Source organism: Hipposideros armiger, unplaced genomic scaffold (assembly GCF_001890085.2).
Source record: "Hipposideros armiger isolate ML-2016 unplaced genomic scaffold, ASM189008v1 scaffold_640, whole genome shotgun sequence".
Classification (NCBI taxonomy): domain Eukaryota; kingdom Metazoa; phylum Chordata; class Mammalia; order Chiroptera; family Hipposideridae; genus Hipposideros; species Hipposideros armiger.
The window spans coordinates 102,127-122,318 of NW_017731990.1; the positions used below are offsets into that span (position 1 = coordinate 102,127).

At 45.3% G+C, this 20,192-nt stretch overlaps 1 protein-coding gene across 1 annotated transcript; it reads right to left on the bottom strand.

Annotated features, from left to right (window-relative positions):
- Positions 1–10,749: 10,749 nt before the first annotated feature.
- CCDC184 (coiled-coil domain containing 184) lies at positions 10,750–13,111 on the bottom strand. Its single transcript, XM_019625851.1, has one exon. It carries the CDS (start codon positions 12,569–12,571, stop codon positions 11,984–11,986), a length of 588 nt encoding a protein of 195 aa, XP_019481396.1. The 5' UTR covers positions 12,572–13,111; the 3' UTR covers positions 10,750–11,983.
- Positions 13,112–20,192: the final 7,081 nt, after the last annotated feature.

Here is a 20,192-nt window from a genome sequence, read left to right on the forward strand (position 1 = left end):
GGATGGGATGCGGGCGGAGCAAGGCTGGAGGCAGGCCGGAGCGGAAATCTTGCCAGTCACACGGAGTCATCACAGCTCCCAGCCTTGTCCACGGATCTCTAAGCTAGTTCTTTCCAGGTGATAGCCCCCTCCCACTTTTTAGCAAATTGCATAATCGTTGGGTTCCTCTCCCCTCTTTTGTAGAACGGCAATGCTCTCTGAGCTTCCTTACCTCCCCTTTCCAGTTATCCACTCCGGAAAGCCTTCCTTGATCCCTTTCCCATTCTGGGTTCGTCGGACTTTCTCTGTGTTTCCTTCATAACGTGTGCGTTTTCCTACCACTGTACTCTTATTTATTTGCTACTGTCTGATTTATTTTTGAGTCCTTAGCACAGTAGCTGGCCATAAGAGCCCTATTTCCTCCATAAAATCTTAAGCAGAATCCTGCTGAATTAACCAAATAAAGGCAAAGCTGATAGGAGTGGAGTGTCCAGACCCCTCAACCCACAAGGAAGCCCTGAGGCACCTATTATTAGTTTGTGACTTCAGCTGAGATATTCAGTTTAATATATTGAAACATGGTTTACCCAGGACATGAAAATTAAACATACCTAGAGCTTCTAGGGGCAGTCTTAAAATCTCATCTTTTTGGACTTCTAATCTGATTACACGTGTTTGCTTTTATTTTCCAGCCTAAAGACCTAGGTGTCTGTTTGCTTCTTCAGATCAATGCCTTTTGCCCTTCACCTAGCTCTGGGCTTGGTAGGCTGACCAGAATGGACCATGTCAACAGATTCCCTTACCTTTGGCTTTCTGGGTTTGGCCAATAGGCAGAAGATCAAAATTAAGTACAATAGCAGTGTGAGGTTGGGGTATTTAATCCTCTGTCTCTTTCCCGGTGGGGATTGTGGCAAACTCACTTGAGTCCCTTTAGTTAAGATCTCAGCTCCTGTCAGGTGGCCCTCTTTACCTAGCTCTCTGAGTATTTCCAGCCACCATCTCCCATTACCTGTGTCTAGAGGGTGTGACACCCGGCTCTAGTTACTACCCTCGCCCAGGGGCGAAACACGTGGGAAGGGAACCCAAGATAGTTCTCTTTTTCTAAGTTCAGGAACCACCATTCCCATGACCTCTTCAGGCTTAGCCCCCCTAATACTAGATTCTGGGTGCTGTACCCACCTTGTGATTTTCCCACACCCTGCCATGCACCTTTGTAAATAATCTTTTGTTAAACTCTTCTCAAACTATCCTAATTTGAGTATGCCATCTGTTTCCTGGGAGGCCTGCCTGCATTCTTGCTTTTGGGTTTTGTGACATAAAACCTTGCATCCTTTTAATAAACTTCTTTTTTCCCCCCTCAGAACTATTACAGATAGGTTTCTATTTGTTGCAACCAAACAAGTCTTAACTAAGACTATCTACCTCAGTGATGTTATGAGGATTAAATTAGGTAAAATACTGCAAACACCTAAACCAGTGCCTCCAAAAATGTTACCTTTTCTTTTCCAACTGTAAACAACACCTCATGTGTCCCAAACATCAGACTTATCTGTTCTTTTGTACTTCTTGTTGGGAAGAAAAAGCCCATTTCACTGTCAGTATTTTGCAAGTTTTTCATCATTCCAGCTTTTCCTCTTCCAAGCGCTGTTCTCTTCATGTTCTAGGTGCTGATATATTTGTATTTGTGTTTTGCTATGTTTTGTTTTGAAGCTTTTCTTCCTGGAAGGATTGAGTTAATCATATTCCTCAGTTCATGACACGCCATCATTGGTCCCTGCAAGGAAAGGCTCTGTTGTTTCATGTCTTTATTTCCTTTTCTATCATTATACCAGTTATCTCCACTCCCATTACCTGCCCCCCATCCCACAATAGGCAATTTCCTACTGTGCTTAATGTGTTATATCTGTTTAAATATGTTCTCAGAAAATAGTTATTATTTTTAGGCATGTTTTTTTTTTAAGATTTTTATTGGGAAATTGGGGGGATGGGAACAGTGCTGGGGAATTGGGGGAAGGGGAACAGACAAGTTGCTGTCCTTTTGTTCTTCAGTCTAGTTGTGGAGGATGTTGCTTCACTGGCCCAAGTTGGCACCATCATTGCGCTCTTCCCGGGTGAGGCAGATCAGTCGCCAGCTTCTGGACGGCCGCTCACTGTTCATGCTGGCTGCTGGCAACACACGGTAGCCCATGGCAACCGACTGCAGCAGGGGCTGCAGCCTATGCCGTCGCTGGGGACTCAGGCAGCCCAGCTCCAGGTTGAGCTGTTGTTCAGCATCTTAGCTGTGGAGGGCAGTGTCACTGGCCCTCATATGTGGGATCCGAACTGGGGCCCTTGGGCCTCTCAAGCCAGCTCTTAACCAATGTGCCACTCGGCCAGCCCTGTAGGCATGTATTTTTAAAGGTACTCCAAAGCTACTGAGCTATATGTCTCATTGTGTGTCTTAGTTTTGTCATGAAGCACTGTTTTTCATCTCCACCCACGTTGCCAGATGCTCACATTCAATCTGTTGCTTCACACTGCTGCTTAGTATTCCATGGTGTGCGCTCACCGCATTGTATATATCTACTCCTCCAACAGTGAACACCCACGGTGCCGCCAGCTCCGTGCCACTACAAATCACCCTGCAGAGAACATCCTCATATTAATCCCCTTCTGGACTTGTAAAGAATTTCTTGTTATATTACTTAGGAGAGGAATTGCTGGGCTATAGGGTACGAATCTATTTAATGTGTCCTAGTAATGCCACATAGCTTTCCAGAAGTAGTGGAACCAATCTTGCAGCAGTGCAAGATTCTGTATTTCCACATCCTTGACATTTCTAATTATCTAGATTTCTAATTTTTGTTGGTTTGATAGGTGTAAACGGATATCACATTGATGGTTTAATTTGCATTTGATTATTAATGGTTTTGATTAAATTTCCATATACATATTAGCTTTTTTTAATTCTGTAAATTGTCCGTTGATATCTTTTGCACCCTTTTTTTCCTATTAGGTTATTATCTTTTTCCTGTTCATTTGCAGGAGCTCCTTGCATATTCTAAAATGATATTTCATCCTTGTCAGTTTTAGACAAAACAAATATTTTCTTCATTCTGCCATTTGCCTATTAACTTTGCCCATAAATCTTTAATTGTTCTGTAATTAAATTCCTCAGTTTTTGCTTTATGGTTTGTGCTTTTCTCCTTTTTTTTAAAAAAAGAAATTTTATCGGGGAACAGTGTGTTTTTTCAGGACCCATCAGCTCCAAGTCAAGTGGTTGTCTTCAGTCTAGTTGTGAAGGGTGCAAGCTCCCTGGCTCATGTGGGAATCGAACTGGCAACTTTGGTGCTGTGAGCCTGTGCTCTAACCATCTGAGCTAACCGACTGCTCCTGTGGCTTGCGCTTTTGTAAGTGTTGAACTCTGTGGACTACTTTCTTAGTTATGCCTACACTCTGTCTGACATCTCTAAATCTGAGTTCCTTGGAGCAGTCCCTAGAGTCATTCCATCCACTCCCTTTCATTGGACTCCAAAGTAATTGCACTGACTGAATTTCATTCTTAAGAGAATTTCATCTTCATTCAGCCTTTCCCTCAGGCTATGAAAATAATATCCTTTAAGTCTTTGAAGTTAGACTTCCCATAGCCCTAGATACACATCTTACCTTATCTCCTTGGCTGTCAGGAAGAACCAAAATGGCACAGTTACTTTCTCTTAAGATTTTCCTCACTCCCATTTCACTAATCAATTCCATCTTTGTGGGTCAGAATTAGATCCAGAATGGCAGCTCCGCTCTGCTAGCCTCTTGCTTCTGAAGGATTACATTACATCCAATCAACTTCCCCCTTCACATCTGGAACTTGGCTTTGTGCTGGTTTCATTTATTTGTTCCTGGGATCTATATGATCCAGTTTATGTTTTGGCAGACTTGAGCACATTTTTACAATGATAGCACTTCTTTTCTTCTCTTTTACCTTCACCTTGATAATTCCTTTCTTGTTTCCACTTTCAAGCATGTATAATCCCACACAAGACTCTATCTTTGTGGCATGAAGTGCTGCTCTGACTCTACTATAATTTTCTTTTGTTTTAATTTTATTCCTCCTACTTACTGTCTTTTGTCATTTTCCTCCTTTCCCTCCCTGTCCTTTTTCTTTCTCCTTCCCTGTTCTAATTTTGGCAATGCTGAGGGCAAGGGCTGACTTTCTGTAGATCACAGCAAAGCTGCTGCTTCTGTCCCAGAAGCAGACTCCCCACAAACATATGGTGTGTGTCGCATAACTGGCACCTCCTTTCCAATTGCACATCGGAACCCAGTTCTATTTCTTTGGAACAATGCACTGCACCTTATTTTTTTTAACTGTGTGTTCCAGGCATGAGTCCCATCTTACCAAGTTCTTTTTATATCTGTGAGATTTTATTTTCCTCATAGCATTAAATCTCAAGTTCTATTTGTGTATTTCCTGTACTCTGTGCACTGAAGTAAAAGCCATAAGTATTCCTCCCCCGCCCCAAACCTCAATTCCTTTCTACTTACTTTTTCCAGAGAATTAGAGGATACCACCCCAGCTACTGCTTTTCTTCCAATGTAATACTTGATGTCCTCTGTAGTATAAAAATTTTTGGGTTTTCTCAGTATTTTTAAACTGTTTGTCCTCTCCATTTTATCTTGTCATTCCCCACCTCCTGGCTGCCAGGATACACACATACCATTCCCATTTTCAAATTAAAGTGCTTTTAATTCAGTTAACAATGCTGACAGCAAACAGGTTTTACCTTCAGTATTCTGAGAAGCACTCTGTCTCAATTCAAGAGCAAATCATTCCCTAAAATTATTTGCTTGCTCTAAAAGGAATTTTGATTTCCCTTTTTATTCCCATGGCGAATCCAAGCCTCCCTCAGCTTTCCTTCTCATATTGTAACCACTTATAGCAGAGTAAGGTGCAGTACCATTTTATTGGAGGGAAAACCCCACTAATCTATAATTCAGATGAACAGGGTTCTAGTCCTCATGCTGTCATTAACTATGCAACCTTGGGAATGTCATCCCATCTATTTCTTTCATTATATGCAATGAAATAATGTTTATTCACTGTAAATCCTCTTAGAAGGGGAATATACTTTTTAATTAAGTACTTGTGGTAGAAACAGGTAAATCTCCCCCACCCAGGGGATGAAATGTGAGGGAAACTATTTTCCTCAAAGTAAGGGAAGGAATTTGCTCCTTACTGGATCAGGCGGGAGGAGGAAGAGAATAAAGGGAGGATAGGGTGAAGGGCCTGTGAGAGGCATCAAGTCCTCAGTGGGAACTTCCCTTGTGGCCATTTCCCCACCCCCACCCCCTATTTTCCTTTTTTTAATTCACGTCTAATGTAAAAAATTTTTAAATGCCTAGTAAGGTCATATTTCTTATTGAAACCAGTGAAAGGGCTGTTTTATGCATCCCAGAGTTGATAAGGAGTCAACTGAAGTAGCTTGCATGGATTCAGGGGTGTGGATACAGAGGGAATCAAAAGTGAAATAGCCCATAGGACATGCAGAAATTGTATGAAATGCTGTGGAATTCCCAGATTTTGGAGATTGACTTTGGGCCAAATTTAATCATCTCTTTGAGACATGGGCCGTCTCTTCAGACATCTGCATTATATATAAAATGGCTCTATGAGCATCACTAAGGTTTCTTTCAGCAATAACATTTTTGAAGATTCTAAGAGATGGTGGCATATTACTTTTTCTTCCCAGCTCTAAAACCCTGTAATTTTTCATTTATATATTTAAGACTCAATTAAACAACTTATTTTCTGCCTATTATGAGAAAGGTCCCTTGCTGATGATTTCATTGATTCCAGGCACACTTTCCCCGAAATGGGGTGTCAGCTTACAAGTAGTCTTGGTCAAGCAGCAGTTATGACACAGTTGTCATTGCCTACATATGCCTGGGCCCTGTTATTCTAGGTGGCATGACTAGAAATGTACAACCCCTGGGGTTTCATTTAATTAACCATTTAAAGATCATTTGAAGGAATATTAGTCCTGGTGGTTGTCTGAACATCTTTCTTGAACACTTTCTGGCAAGATTTAAAAAGACCCAACTTTAAAACTTGTGGAATAGGTGTTATGGCCTAGAAGAAATTACCAGAGATGCTCTCTTTTTAAGAAATGCTGCTTTAGTAACACTAAAATGGCCCAGGGAATATAAATGCAACTCTTAATCAATAAGTGATTCAGAAGTGTCAGGCTCAATATGAAGAAATAATAAGACTATCATAATGACTTTGTTATATTTGTGTGCATTGTAGTGATATAAAAAGTTTTATCTCTAAAAAGCCTAAATGAGCTCTTTAAATAAGAGTGAAATTTTAAAATATAAAAGGTAAGAAAGTGTAGTAATAGTATAACTGGCAGTATTTTTTCTTTCTTAGTGGTACCTAAAATAATGATATGCCACACAAAGATGGTGCCTTAAAGTCAATAAAACAAGGTAAATACTTCAGAAACTATAAAAATAAAAAAGTAGTTCCAGCTTTCAAGATATTCATAATCTGGAAGGGGGAATAAAAGCAGCACATGAAGAATAACAAGTAAGAAAAAAATGTGGTAATTGTCCCAAAGAGAGGCACAAACAAAAAAATTGGGGCATTTAAAAGGAGAAAGCGGTCACACTGGGATGGAATGGAATAGGAAGAGTAAAGAGAATGAGTGAAGAATCAGATCAGGGAAAATGGGCATTTCTGGGGAATGGTGAATAGCACGGACTACAGGGTTTCTTAATCGTTTTGGCTTTATAGACCATTAAGAATTTGATGAAAGCTATGAACCCGATGCCTAGAAATAAAAGCACAAATTCATCAAGTGCTTTGCATACTGTTTCTGGGCATTTCCCATTTACAGGTATAGCACAAAAGAGGGAAAAGAGAAAAGCAGCCTTGCTGGATACCCCGTGAGAAGCTGGTGCAGGTGACCGAGGCTGCAGAAGTCCCTGTTCTGGGGTAAAGATTTATATCTGACTGCACTTGGGAAGACTAAGAGCAATATAATTAACAGCCAGGGGGAACTCATCCAGCACACTCATCCAGAGATTAAAAGAACTGGGATACCCTTGGGAATCATTCATTTCTAGCTGACTGGATGATATGGGCTTCCAATTGATGGGATGGTGGTTAGAAAATGTACCCGGGAAATGAAATGTATGGGTACAACGCATGCCAGGTCTTATTAGACCTTGACTCCCCTCCACCACTGGATTTTGTATTTAATTCAGGAAGTAATGGGAACATGATGCAAGGGTACATTCTCTGAGGAGAATAGACTGTTCAGAGCTGTGGTTTAGGACGATTAATCTTCAGGATTATAGGTACGCACGAGGCTGGGGGAGACCTGTTAGGAATTTATTGCAGTTGGTTTTTATATTCTCCAAATACATTTTATGTATTCAATTTACCCTTCTATCCCTGCCGCCCACTATTTGGCAGAGAGCCCGGCGTTTAGTAAGCATTTGATAGTGTTTGCTGAATTGAAAGCCATAAATTCACTTTGAGGGTCCCCCTTGTAATGTTCCCACTCCTCACCAGGTGGCACCATTACAGCATTATTTACAGAGCAGGCTTCTTTCTATAATAAGCACAGTGCTTCCAAGCAGAAAGGCACTGTGTTTCTCTGGGGAAATTCACCTCTGGAAACAATTGAGGTGAGGAGGCAGGGAGTGTTAGCTGGGATAAAAGATTCAAGAATACTCCTTTTGTACTTCTATATTATGTCTTACTGTAGCAGAGCATCTTGGCTGAATTTCTATAGGCATGTAGATGGGGAAAGATGCTTGGGAAAACCTGCCTTTTCAAAGGTGCCAGCAGTTTTTTGTCTCACAAGAAGTATAGACTTAAATATATTTGGGAAAGAACTGTTCCTTATTTGTGGGGAAACTGGGTGAACCATTTCATTATACATATCAAGCAGGGACCATGTCTGTGGTGATACTGAGGCCACATAAAGCTATGGATTTATGTTGGAGGCCAGTTTGCAACTCAGAAAAATACGATATTTCTGTTTCTCTAGTACAGATTTTCATTGTACCAGGCTACCATTGGAGCTTATTCTACAGAGTTGTATGTGTTTGTATTTTGAGATTAAGAGCTAACCCCGAGAGATTTCCCTTAGACCAGTGAGAGGTAGGAGTGCCAGAAACTGAAAGAGCTATGATGGATTACATGCAGTGTTGTGTTGGGCCCAGACATGAAATGCAGCACAAAGCTATGGAGGGGACCATCTCCTCACCTCTGCATGTCAGTAGTGCCCTGGCAGAGTCTAAGTACTATTATATTCTTAGCACATTCTAATGGGTAACAGTATAATTTGTATTTGTTGAGTAGGTGGTGAGTAATCAGACTCATGTGAAGATTTCAATTCCGTGTAGGAAAAACTCTGGAGGCCCCAGAGGCAAGGGTGTATTGCCAGTTCAATACAGCACCAGTTCAGGCAGGATCATTTCTTCTTTGGTATTTTTCAAGTTAAAAAGTCTCATTACCCCTTGGCTCGGTGATTCTTTTTTACTTAATTCTTACCTTTAAGAATTAAGTTGAAATAACAGATCTTCTCTCTAGAGAATGTACATACTTACATGATTTTTGTATTCAATTTCAAGGGGCTATGGTTCCCTGAACTTCCATAGTGGCCCCATCCATGAGTCCCAGGTTAGGAATCTCACCTGAAACTCACTCATCAGGAGCATTCGAAAGGAGAAATGCAAGAGGAGAGTGGGGAATAGGCAGGAAGGAGGAGGGGGAAAGACTAACCTGTGTCGGATCCCTATGAGATGCTGATGCAGGTAACCGAAGAAAGCCGAAGAATCGCTTTTCCTGGGGAGATGTAAGTCCTTCTGGACTTAGAAGGAATAGGTGGAAAACTTCTAGGAGACCCTGGGCTAAGGGACTGATGACACATTTAGGACAGTGGGCATAGGAAGGGGAACCAAAATAGAGTCAAGGTTGAAAGGGTTCAACCAGACCTTTCTATGGAGGCTGAAGGGCTACGCTGCCTTGAGATTCAAATCAGACTCTGCAGAATCTGAGCTCCAGGGAACGGGAGAGAGGCACAAGAATGGAGCTGAGTCGGGGAATATCTGGGAGTATCGGCTTCTTCCTCTCAAGGAGCAGGTCCAGAAAACCATTTTCTTGGTGCCGCTCTTGTATTGTCATCCACTGGTCTCTGAGAAGGGTCACCAAAACCTGAATTGCGATTTCTTGTTCCAATTGAGAAGATAAAAAGTGACTGAAACTAATGTTATTTTCCTTTCTCTTAGACTCTTGGTTGGGGAATGAGGGATCTTCTTCTCTGAAGATCCACATAGAAGAGCAATTAGTAGCATGGCTCCCGTCAAGGGTTCTTTAAGTCAGAAGATCTGGGTTTAAGTTCTGCCGAGTACTAGCTGTGTGACCTTGAGCAAGTCTTAGAGTCTGATTCTGGAACTGCTAGGTGAAAATAATAGTACGTACTTTGTATGGTTGTTGGGAGATAAAATTGGGCACAGTGTCTGGCACACAGCAAGGGCTCAATAAATGATAGCTACCATTGTTGATACTGGTGCTGAATACTGAAACTGTAACAGGAACCTATCTCCTAGCTGCTTCCCAGGGACATGTCCCCACTAATATGCTTTAGTTGCCCTCTCTAGGGCCCCAGCCCACATTCCCCAACCACTGTACAACTCAAGGCTTCCTCTGGTCATACTATGTGTACAGGGCTGGCCCCATGACCTTTTTGGCCCATAACTGCATGATATTTATGATGAAAAAGCCCATTTCAGCTTGGGAATCTTATCCCCCTTTACTTGATTATCCTGAAGGATGAGAGTTCTTTAGATAGGGAATGATTATATAAAGAGTTTCTAGAACCTTCCCTACATAGTTTTGTTTTCCCAGAGGAGCCAGTCATCACCATCATACCAAGAGAACTACATATAAGAAAACTAACATTTGCACAAGACTTCCCAGGGGCCTTAGATATTTTTCTCCCCTACAACTCTTAGTTTCTTGTCTCCATTTGACACAGGCAGAAACTAAGTCTGAAGCAGTTGTTCAGTGTTGGAACTGAGCTTCTGTGACTCCAGTGCTCTTTTCAGCTCTCTGCAGCAACCAGCAGCAAACACACACACACACACACACACACACACACACACACACACACACACGGCATCCTAGTTTGTTCTTCTCCGGAATTTTGTTTGGGACAGCCTTGGGAAATCTCCAATGCCCAAGGGAGCTGACTAGAGCCTATGTCAGCCTAAGCTCCCTGGGGAACACCTTACCGGCATTCTCCACTAGAGGCCCAAGGCAGTTATTGCGGTTTCCTTTGTGATGTGTCACTCTGCTCCCAGAGATCCCCGGCAATCCCTCCTGAACAATACCCTCTCCCTAAACCTCCCATGAAACAGGTGTCATGCCTGCTATTCCAGGACTCAGATTTGGAAATCACCTCTCAGGGCCAGGTGTGTCACTTGAAAAGAAGTCTTTTGCACATTTGGAGCTCTGGTTTTTAAAAACCCTTGTTAATTTGGGAGTCTCAGCACGTACCCTCTCTTTTCCCAGTCCAGCTGGAGGACAAGGTCCAGGATGGAAGGAAAAGCGGGTAGAGTTGGCAATGAATGTCCGGACCAGGGCTGGGACGGTCAACTCCTTGGAACTGGAGGCAAGGAGAGAGGAGGGAAGGCATGGTCCCTGCAGTTCCCACTAAGCCCTGGTCCATGCAATGGGTCCAGAAGCCCAACCCTGACATCCCCCTAGTACCAGTCAGCAAGGAGGGGAGATGACACCTCTTTATTAAGATTAACACCAAGGAAAGCATTGAAAAGGAATACACAGAGGAGGAGGAAGGGCACACAACGTCACCACTTGAGGAGATGGGAAGGAGGCACATCAGTTAAGAACCTCAGGACAGCCACATGCTCCATGCCCTGGTTGTGGGAAAAAGGGGAAAGGAGAGAGAGGGGAAAGCGCCATGATAGCCCGGGGCTCACAGAAGGGTCTGAAGCCCCCTGAACCTAACACCAGAGCCACAAGCCCTGCCCGTAAGGGCTCACACACTACTACACAAGTCAACTCACATAACACACACAAGACATTATGGAGGCAACACCGAGAGGCAGCAGGCAGGGACATATTGACAGGAAAAGGAACTGAAGTTAAGCGGGTGTAGCCAGGAGAGAGACAGTTTTTGGCTGCGGCCCCCAAGAGTCCCTCAAATGTCCCCTAAATCTGGGCTGCTGCTGAGCACCCTCAAGTCTCTGCCTGTGAACTGGGCTCTTTGTTCTCTATGCCCCAGTGAGTGGATAAAGCAATTCCAGATGAAGTCAGTGACAAGGCAGGATCCGTTCTGCATGCAAAATCCTAGAGGTTGAGCTATTATGTCTTCATGCACATTCACAGCCAGCTCCTCCCAGCCCAGGGGCCCTGGGAACCCCATTCTCCCAGATTCCTAGGGCTGCAGTTCCCTCCTCAAGCTTCCTTTACCAATCAGCAGCCGCAGAGATCTGTGAGGGGGAGAGGCTTCTGTAGAGCGCTGAATATCTTGGATTTCAGCAGAAGGGTACATTTTCTGTTGCCAGAACAGAATACCCCAGTTCCTTAATTTCTAGGTAAATCGTTAGAGACTATTTGTCCTAGTCCTAGATAAGTCCTTTTTTTTCATAATAGAAAAAGCAGAATTTTATTTACACAATTCAGGGGTTCTCCTGTTGGCTGGGGAGGGGGGAAAGGGTAAGGGATAGATGGGAGTCCAGAGATGGGCGCTTCCTGTCCGGGAACCTCACCTTTCCGCAGTTTGCTACGTCTCGCTTGGTTAGGCAGAAAGCATTCTTGATGCTCCCAAAGTCCTTCACCCTATAAATCCTTCCTCCAGGGAGTCTCTCTCTGCCTGACCCACAAGAGCGGCGGTCGGAGTGAAGCGTGCTGCACCGCGCTGTTCAGTCCGCTGGCGTCATGCACTCGGAAACCCAAAGCCAGCCCGGGAAAGTCGTGCCCCTCGGAGTCCCCTCACAGGGAGGCCTCGCCCTCCAGCTGCAGCAGGGTAATGTCGGGCAGATCAGGGGGCTCCACAAGTGGCCCGTCCCCCCCAAGGAGACCAGCACAGGGGCTCTCGAGGCGCTCACAGTGACTAGTGGGTGTGGCGGAGCGGGACATCTTCTTTTCCTCCTCTTCGTCGTCGTCCTCGTCCTCAGGATCGCGACCCAGCAAACCGCTGTCCTCGATCCCAGGAGAAGGGGTCTCTGGCTCTTGGGGGGCTGCGGGAAAGCTCCCCTTGCCGCCGACCACGCCCAGGCCACCCTGGCGGGGCGCCGTGGTCATAATCTGGCACATGGAGACGATGGCCCGCTGGTTGGCGCACACGTCGTCCGAGAGCACCTGAATGTGCGAGGCCTGCTCGTCCAGGGCACCCCGCATGGCCCTCACGTCCTCAAACAGGGCTTGCAGCTGGGCCTTCAGGTGCTCCATGAGTTCCTTCATGCCGCCGTTGTATTCTCCGGAGATCACGTCCCCCACGGCCGGCACGGTGGACACCTCCAGAGGTGCCGGCATTTCGCCGCCGTCCTTGGTCATGATCTCCAGCAGACCGTCCTCCATTGAATGGCAGAAGCGGGCGGTGGCCGCTCTGGGTCCGGTCCAGCCCGGCCTCCAGAGTGGTGGAGGGGGCGGGGAGGCGGAGAGGTCCCGGGAGGGACTGGGAGGAGCCGAGGGAAGAGGAGGCTCCCGAGAGGGGCGGGGAGCCGACGTGAGGAGACCAGTCCCGGGCAGAGGGCGCGGCAGGATCCGGGGAGGCCCGGAAGAGCCTGCGGGACGAAGACCCGATGAGAGTCCCAGGGCCGGCGTCGCTCCCGCTTGCCCCGGGGCGAAAGTGCCCGGCCCTGCCTCGCCTCCCGAATTGCGCTCGTGTAGTGTCAGCGCCGCTCTCCCGGAGCCACGAGCAGCAAGTGCCCCCCGATTCCCTGGGTCACAAAAGCGTTCGCGACTGGACCCGGGTGGAGGCCAAGGCCAGCAGCAGGTCCAGCTCGGGACTCCCCCCTGGCCATTAACGGGCAGCGCCCGCTAGTGTGATAGGAGCGGCAGGGGCGGGCTTCCCAGCAGCGCCGCGGATGCTCCCGTTTCCAAGGCGATGCACGGTACGTAAATGACGTGCGTCTCCATGGCAACCAGGAAGTGGAAGAAAAGGGAGGATGGCTGGGAAGCTGCAGTGGGGCTCTGGAGTGTGAGCTAGCGGGTGGGGCGGGAGGGGAGGGCACGCTGCAGTGGCCTCAGCTGAGGCTGGAAAGAGCGTGTGGTTGCAATATTTCTTAGGGCACGAGAGTTTGCTGCATATAAACCCCCAGGTCCGGGAGAAGTCATCCCTCTCCCAGTCTGGGTGCTAGACACTGAGTGTACTACCTTGAAAGGATATTCACCTGCCCGCAGTCCTTTTTCAGAGGATGGCGCTAGAGCCGTGTCCTGTTTCTCCGTCCTCCAGCAGTCCGCAGAAAAGCAGAGAGGATAGAGTAACCGACGCTAATAATCCTAGACGAGCTGGGGCGCGGTGGCGCCCTGGAGCTGGCCTGGCCCGGCCTTAGCGGTGCAGAGGTGGGGGAGGACACGCTGGAGGTTTCCGCATCTCTATTTGGCTTCCGCAGTAAATCAGCCCTCTCCCTGTAGCTATAAAACAAGAGCTGAGAAAGGATGGGATTCCCCCTCCCATATAAGACCCAACCACTCCTCCCCAGGGCACTGGGAATTTTTCCAGCATGGTGAGGCAAAGTACTTAAGTTTTGACAAGGGAAAGCTCCATGAGCAGATATTTTTGTCTCTTCCGTGCCTTCCATCACCATCAGGGAATCCCCAGCACCTAAAATAGTGCCTGGCACGTAGTAAGTAAATGCTCAATATACGTGTTGAATGAATAACAAGAACCACTATGCCCTGTTCCCCCATCGGTAACCCTCCAGCCCACACAGTGGATTTTAGGAGACCTGAATTCAATTTTGTTTCTGCCACTTAACTAATTCAGAGACCTTGAATGAGCCATTTTCCTGCTCTGTTAGCGGATTGGACTGGATAATTTATAACATTATTTCTAACTCTGAGTAACTCTGCAGGTGAAAGGGTGAACTATGGACAGTGTGTGGGACGGGTGGGGGTGGGGGGACTGTGTGTAAGGATACCTCCCCCTCCTCAGGCCCAGTGCCCAGGTACAGACCTACCCTGAGAGTCCGAACCTTTGTGACAACTCCTTTCCCTACTTAAGGGGGGGAGGAGTGGGAGCGGGGGAGGAGTGGGAGCGGAGGAGGAGGAAGAAAAATGGAATTTAACATATTTACAAATGACTTCAGATTGAGACGTAAACAGCACCTGGGCAGCGGCATACTAATATTACCTTAGTCAGTTGGAGAAGCCACATGAATAGAAACCAAAAATGAACTTCACAATAAGAAATAAATCTGGGGAGGAGAAACAAACTGTGTCATTCCAGGATGGGGAAGAGCTAGGTATGAGTGAGTGTTGTGTATACTGGTGGTTCAGGGTTTCCTTGGTTGTGTACAGTAGCGAGGAAGAGCAGGACTGGCTCCGAGGAACTCTTATGGCACTAAAGGACTGTTTGGCCTATGCCTGCCTTCCTGCTGTTAAAATAGAAATAAGTGGGGAAATGTCCTAAACAGCAGAGTGTTTAATCTAAGGCATTGCTGATATAATAAGCAATAATGGGTATTGCTTACCCATTAGAAATTTGATTTTTCTAAACAAATATATGAACAAATTAAAACCCCTACAATATTGTATTTTCTAAAACAAATGATCCAATCCCATTTGCTTGCTCATTCCTTTCTTACTCATTCCACAAACTTGTGGTGCTCTCGCCTGGGTTATCACTCCCCCCTTTGTCATGTGCTCTATAGGTTATTCCTAAAGCTCAGGAGAAGACAAGACAAAAATGCTTTTCCTTGGCTTCCCTAAGCATAGCTGAAAAGACTTTACCAAGAAGACTTTACAAGAAAAGTAGAAACACAGACAAGAAACACACACACACACACACACACACACACACACATCCCAGTCAAGTTTACACAGCATAAGTTTCTGATCATACTATAGCAAGCATGTTCTCAGGGCTTATAGGTTCAACCCTGCTGTTCCTCCTTCCCTGGAGAGCTCTGCTGTAACCAGAAAAAGACTGTCGTGACTTGCAGGCTTTTTGCCTGGGTCTGTTACTTCACATCTCTTCACCAGTGCTTGGCATGATGATTTCATCTTGCCAGCTCCCTCACCCTTCTTTCTACAAGGGGTGACCTTGTCCCTAGATAGGGCCTCCCGAGTTTTAGCCTTCGCCTCACATTAAATGTAGCCCCCATACAGTAGGAGCTGGATTATGCCATCATACAAGTGGCTTTATGCCTTTGCCACTATTGTTGAGGATACCATGTATGTCAAGGCTTTCAGCATAAGATTACATCGTGCTGCCCAGAGGTGCTGGCGTGAAGTCCACTGAGAGTACAAGGGGCCTGAGCCTAGAAGGAGGGGAAATTATTGGAGAAGCATGAAAGAACATGGGAAACAGGCGCAGCGATCAAAGGGTGTGGCTGATCCAGTCAAGCTCCAGGTCAGACATTTGAGAACCAAGGGTAGGTGGGAACTGGGGAGAGGACAAGTAGCAGAACTTGAAAACATAAGGGGAAAACAATTGATGCAGATAAAATGATCAGAACCAGATAATTTTAGGGATTCCATGTGAACATGAAACAGGGAAAATAGGAGAAGGGTCTAGTCTCAGAAAATAAGGGGGACAGATGCAGAGAGCGAAGCAGAGCCTCAGTTATCTTGCTGGGTTACAGGGCAGGGCCCTCTGGACACCGGTGCTCTAGGGTTTGTTGAGTGGGTCCATTTCCAAGGAAAAAGAGGCCGAATGGGTACTCTGGCCATGTCACTAGAGTATTCACAGATAAAAAGTATGCCACATAGCAAGAAAAAAATAAACCCTGCGCACTCCTCTTCTGTTTCCGGCCTTTCTCTGTCCTCTGGGAATCACCTAGCTGTTCTGTTTCTTTATCCCAGTCTCATAGGCTGAGGAGGGTGAGACACTCCATGCTGCATACATATAGGTCTCCATATAGGTACACCTAGTTCCAAGCATCACATTTGCTCTAAAATTATGATTCTTAATAGTCTCTGCCATTTTCCTCTAGCTAGTGTCTAGTTTATCTCCAGTCTCTGTTTTTTTATAGCTGGTATACTGTTTGCACTATAAATCCAACAGTCATGATGAAGATGCTCGCTGTACTCATCTAGGTCTATGATGACTGTTTCATCTTAGGTCCACAATCCCAGACATTACTCCCCAAATTCAACTTTTATGAAGCTGAGCTGCCTTGTGGCCCATCTCGGCATGATATCACATTCAAAAGAAACACATCTAATAGCCAAATAGAATTAAAAAGCAATTTAGATTTTTATTATAATCTCTGGGAAAACTCTAAAGGGGTTTAGCATAGAGAAAGGCATCTTAAACTTCTCTTCCCTACTTCTTTATTCATCTTGCACGTTATGGCATAGCTGTCTGCCATTCTCTCTCCTTTCTCCCCAAACACCCCCAAACTTTCTCTCAAGCATGGCCCTTGCTTTTTCACTCCCCCTGCCCCCCCCCCGCCCGCCCCCTTCACTTCCTGTCTATCTCTTTTCTCTTCTGCAAGAAGAAACTCCTTGTTTAGCTCCTTTGATTCTGTCCCTCAGGTCTCAGGAGTCCCAGCTGTGAAGGATAGGGGTCCCTTCCTGGAGGGTAAGAAAGATTGAGAGGCTAAGGCTACTCATCTCATATTGTTGAGGGTTTTGCCTGTCACATATTAGACTACGTTTTCTCAGCATGAGAGGGAGGTTTGCCTCTCATGGAGGTTTGCCACCCTTCTTTGCTCATTCCATGCTTATACAGAGAAATTGGCATGGTAGTTTACAAGGACCCTCAACTCTTTTGAACCTCTAACTGGAGAGGGGGTCCAACTGCCTACTCTCTCAAGAGACTCTAGTGTCACAGACATGGCCATTAGGTCACACACACACACACACACACACACACACACACACACACACACCCTCACTTAAGGTCTGAGCTAGACTTCCAGTTGCTTGCTCTGTGCACTCAAACTACTTTTAGGAGTCCTAAAGGACACCCCCCCACCCCCCGCCCCACCATTCCTTTCTCTTCTATATTAACTACTCAGCCAGAATTCCAGGGGACCTTCTGACCTCTCCTACAGTTTGAATTTCCACTGAAAATAACCTTTCGTTCCAATTAGACCTGTTTTTATGGTGTTCACCCTACCTTCCCTTTCTGCATTGCCCACTGAAGCAGCTTCTCTTGTGTGGACACTTGCAGGGGCTTTTTCCCACTTTCAGTGCACATTCAGTCCTTTATCCTGTTCCACTCTGACATGACGAGTTCCAGTCTAAGTGTTGCTGGGTAATTGGCCACAGACGCAGCCATTCAGAGCCCTGGTGCAGGGCCTCATGCACCCTCCATCCTCTCCATATATTTTCTGCCCCCAGAAAGTTGCCAACAGCTCAGGGCCTGGTTTGGCTCCAAGTCAGAATCCTCATCAGGCTTCAATAGTGGTACACCACCTGAGGACATGCACAATTTCTGTTGCCAAGGGACAATTTTGCTTGACACATTGCCTTTCCCGGAGTGTCAGTTCAATTTAGAGGAAATTATATCCAAGCATCTGGGCAGGATATGGATTGTGGTATGCCTGCCACAGACTTCCCTTTCATTTAAAAGAAGTTTTAGAAATTTAGTGTTCCTCAGTTCTGACTTGAGTAAGCTTCCAGGCCCCTTCTCACCTGTCATATCTTGAGGAAGCCTGTGGTATTCTGTTGTAAATATACAAAATTTTTTAGCTCTCACTCTTAATACATCTAGTTCTGCTCTCTGCATACTTCTTAGAGGCCCTAAAATTACCATCAAAAGTGGTTTCTACCACTTCCCTTTTGCTATGAGGTGCTATCCCAAGTCCAGCAAGGCATTGCCAGCTGCAATATCGCAGCCACAGTGAGGGTGCACTGTGGTTCTATTCCACACACACAAATTGGGGCTACACTGGTATTCATGTTGTACTATGGACAGGGCCCCCAACATGTAATCCATATCTTCTAAATACTGCAGCTTAGTGAGGAGAAGGGCCCTTTCCCCAACTTTTTCACTCGGACTGTAAAGCCCGTGTTTTAAGAAGTCCTGCATGAACACAGCTCCATCTTCTGTGGTCAGTCACACATTCACAGGTTATATAGGCACAGTACCTGCTTTGTTTGTTTGTTTGTTTTAAGGCACAAGGATGCCCTTCACTCCAGAACTTTCTAGTCCCGTTATTTTTCTTTATTCTTCTCCACAGCAGTTATCAGCATCTGTAATACGGTATTTTTACTTGTTTGTTTGTTTATTGTCTTTCACTTCCAACTAGGGTATAAAATCTATTAGGGCAGTGGGTTGGTTTTGTTCACTGCCGTCTCCAGAACCTAGAATAGCACCTGGCGCAATGACTCAATAAATACTTGTTGACTAAATGAGTGAATCAAGCCTGAATCCATACCTGGAAAAAGAAACATCTTCCTTAGGGACATGTAGTCGGCAGAGCTCCAACTCTGTCTTAACTTAGAGAGCAGTTCAGCTGCTTTGGTTTTAACCCTCTACTTTGACTATTTATGGCTTAGGTCCACACAATTTCATGGCCCTTTTAGTGGCTTTTTTTGAACAAAGAAATACTATAAGACACATGGAAGTCTCCCCGTCTTGAGAAATAGAAAAGTGCTTGCAGCTTTGAAATGAGGGTTATCATCTACCCACCCACTCCCACCCCAGCAGCATATTCTACCACTAGTCCCATCAGTCTCAAAGATACTGAGGCCAAGGTTTAGTCAGAGCTCAAGGTCAGAGGACTGCGTGCCCTCCCCTCCCCTCAATATTGTTTGAGAATAGGATATGCCAAGCCTGTATTCCCATCTTGTAGGTCAAGGAGAACTCCTGACTTATACTTTTATGCTACTAGAGACAGGCTCAAAAAAGTACCCTGCTACTGTTTATAAGATTGGTAGCTAACTAAGAAGAGATAAATAGAAGCGTTACTGCACTTCAAAGATAGTGTTTCTCTTCCGTTTGAATTACTGAACTGGTAGACTAGTAATTTAGGGTAATGTAAGCCCAGAGTACTTTCTACTGTAATAAAATTGAGGCCTTTTTATCCCTTGCTTGTGCCTTCCCTACTTCTGTTCTAAAACCAAACCAAACAAAAACAAAAATTCTCCACACTCATCAAATATATAGCAAAGGACATATAAAGTTTAGTCTTTCCAGGATCATAAAACCAAATTAAAATCAAACATGGATCAGAAAAACAATACTCCAGGAATTGAGGTTAGTCTTTAAACAATGTTAGCAGCACAACTTCAAGAAGACGTTGCTGATCCCCACAGTGCTGTCTGGGTCTCTGAGAAGTAGAGGGCGATTTTATGTGATGTTCGCTGGTAATTGCCCAGATCGGCAATGAAGCTGGGACCTGAGTCCCCTCAAGGAGTGCTCCTGAAATCACTTACCCAACCTCCTAGTCATCCCAGCTCCTCCATTACCATAGCATACACCCACTTCCCGTTGCTTTTTATGTTATTAAAAATCAGTTCCCTCTATTAATGGCGTTAGTGGCTTTTGCGGCTCAGCATGAGTACCGTCCAAGACACCTCCAGATGTGATAGATAATAAACTGCCCACGATTTCACATTATTAGAATATTGAAATCACTGGTGTTTACATTGTAGTGAGGTCTGTGGGACATAGGCCTCTCTGCTTCATGCTTGTGGATTTTTATGAGTGTTTTGGGGACATTAACTTCATAGAAAAGAGTGATTATGGACAAAGGTACTAAAAAGGTGGAGATGGAGCATGGAGCATGGAGATGATGCCAGGGCTGTAATTGGAGTCTAAGGTCTAATGGGAAAAGAAGAAATAATCGACAGAGGTGTATGAGAGATGGAAAAGGTAGAAAAACGTTTCTCAGTAAATGTTTACCTCTGAGACAAACTAGCATAGAGGACGGAGAGCACCACCGTGATTCCACTATGAGGGCATGAGGCAGGGTGAGGCATTTCAGTAATATTTCTTAAAGTGATGGATATGTGAGAAGAAGGAGCCTGAATCTCCTTTTTCAGGAGGTCTTGAAAATTGCAAAAAGTCTTACTTGTTTGA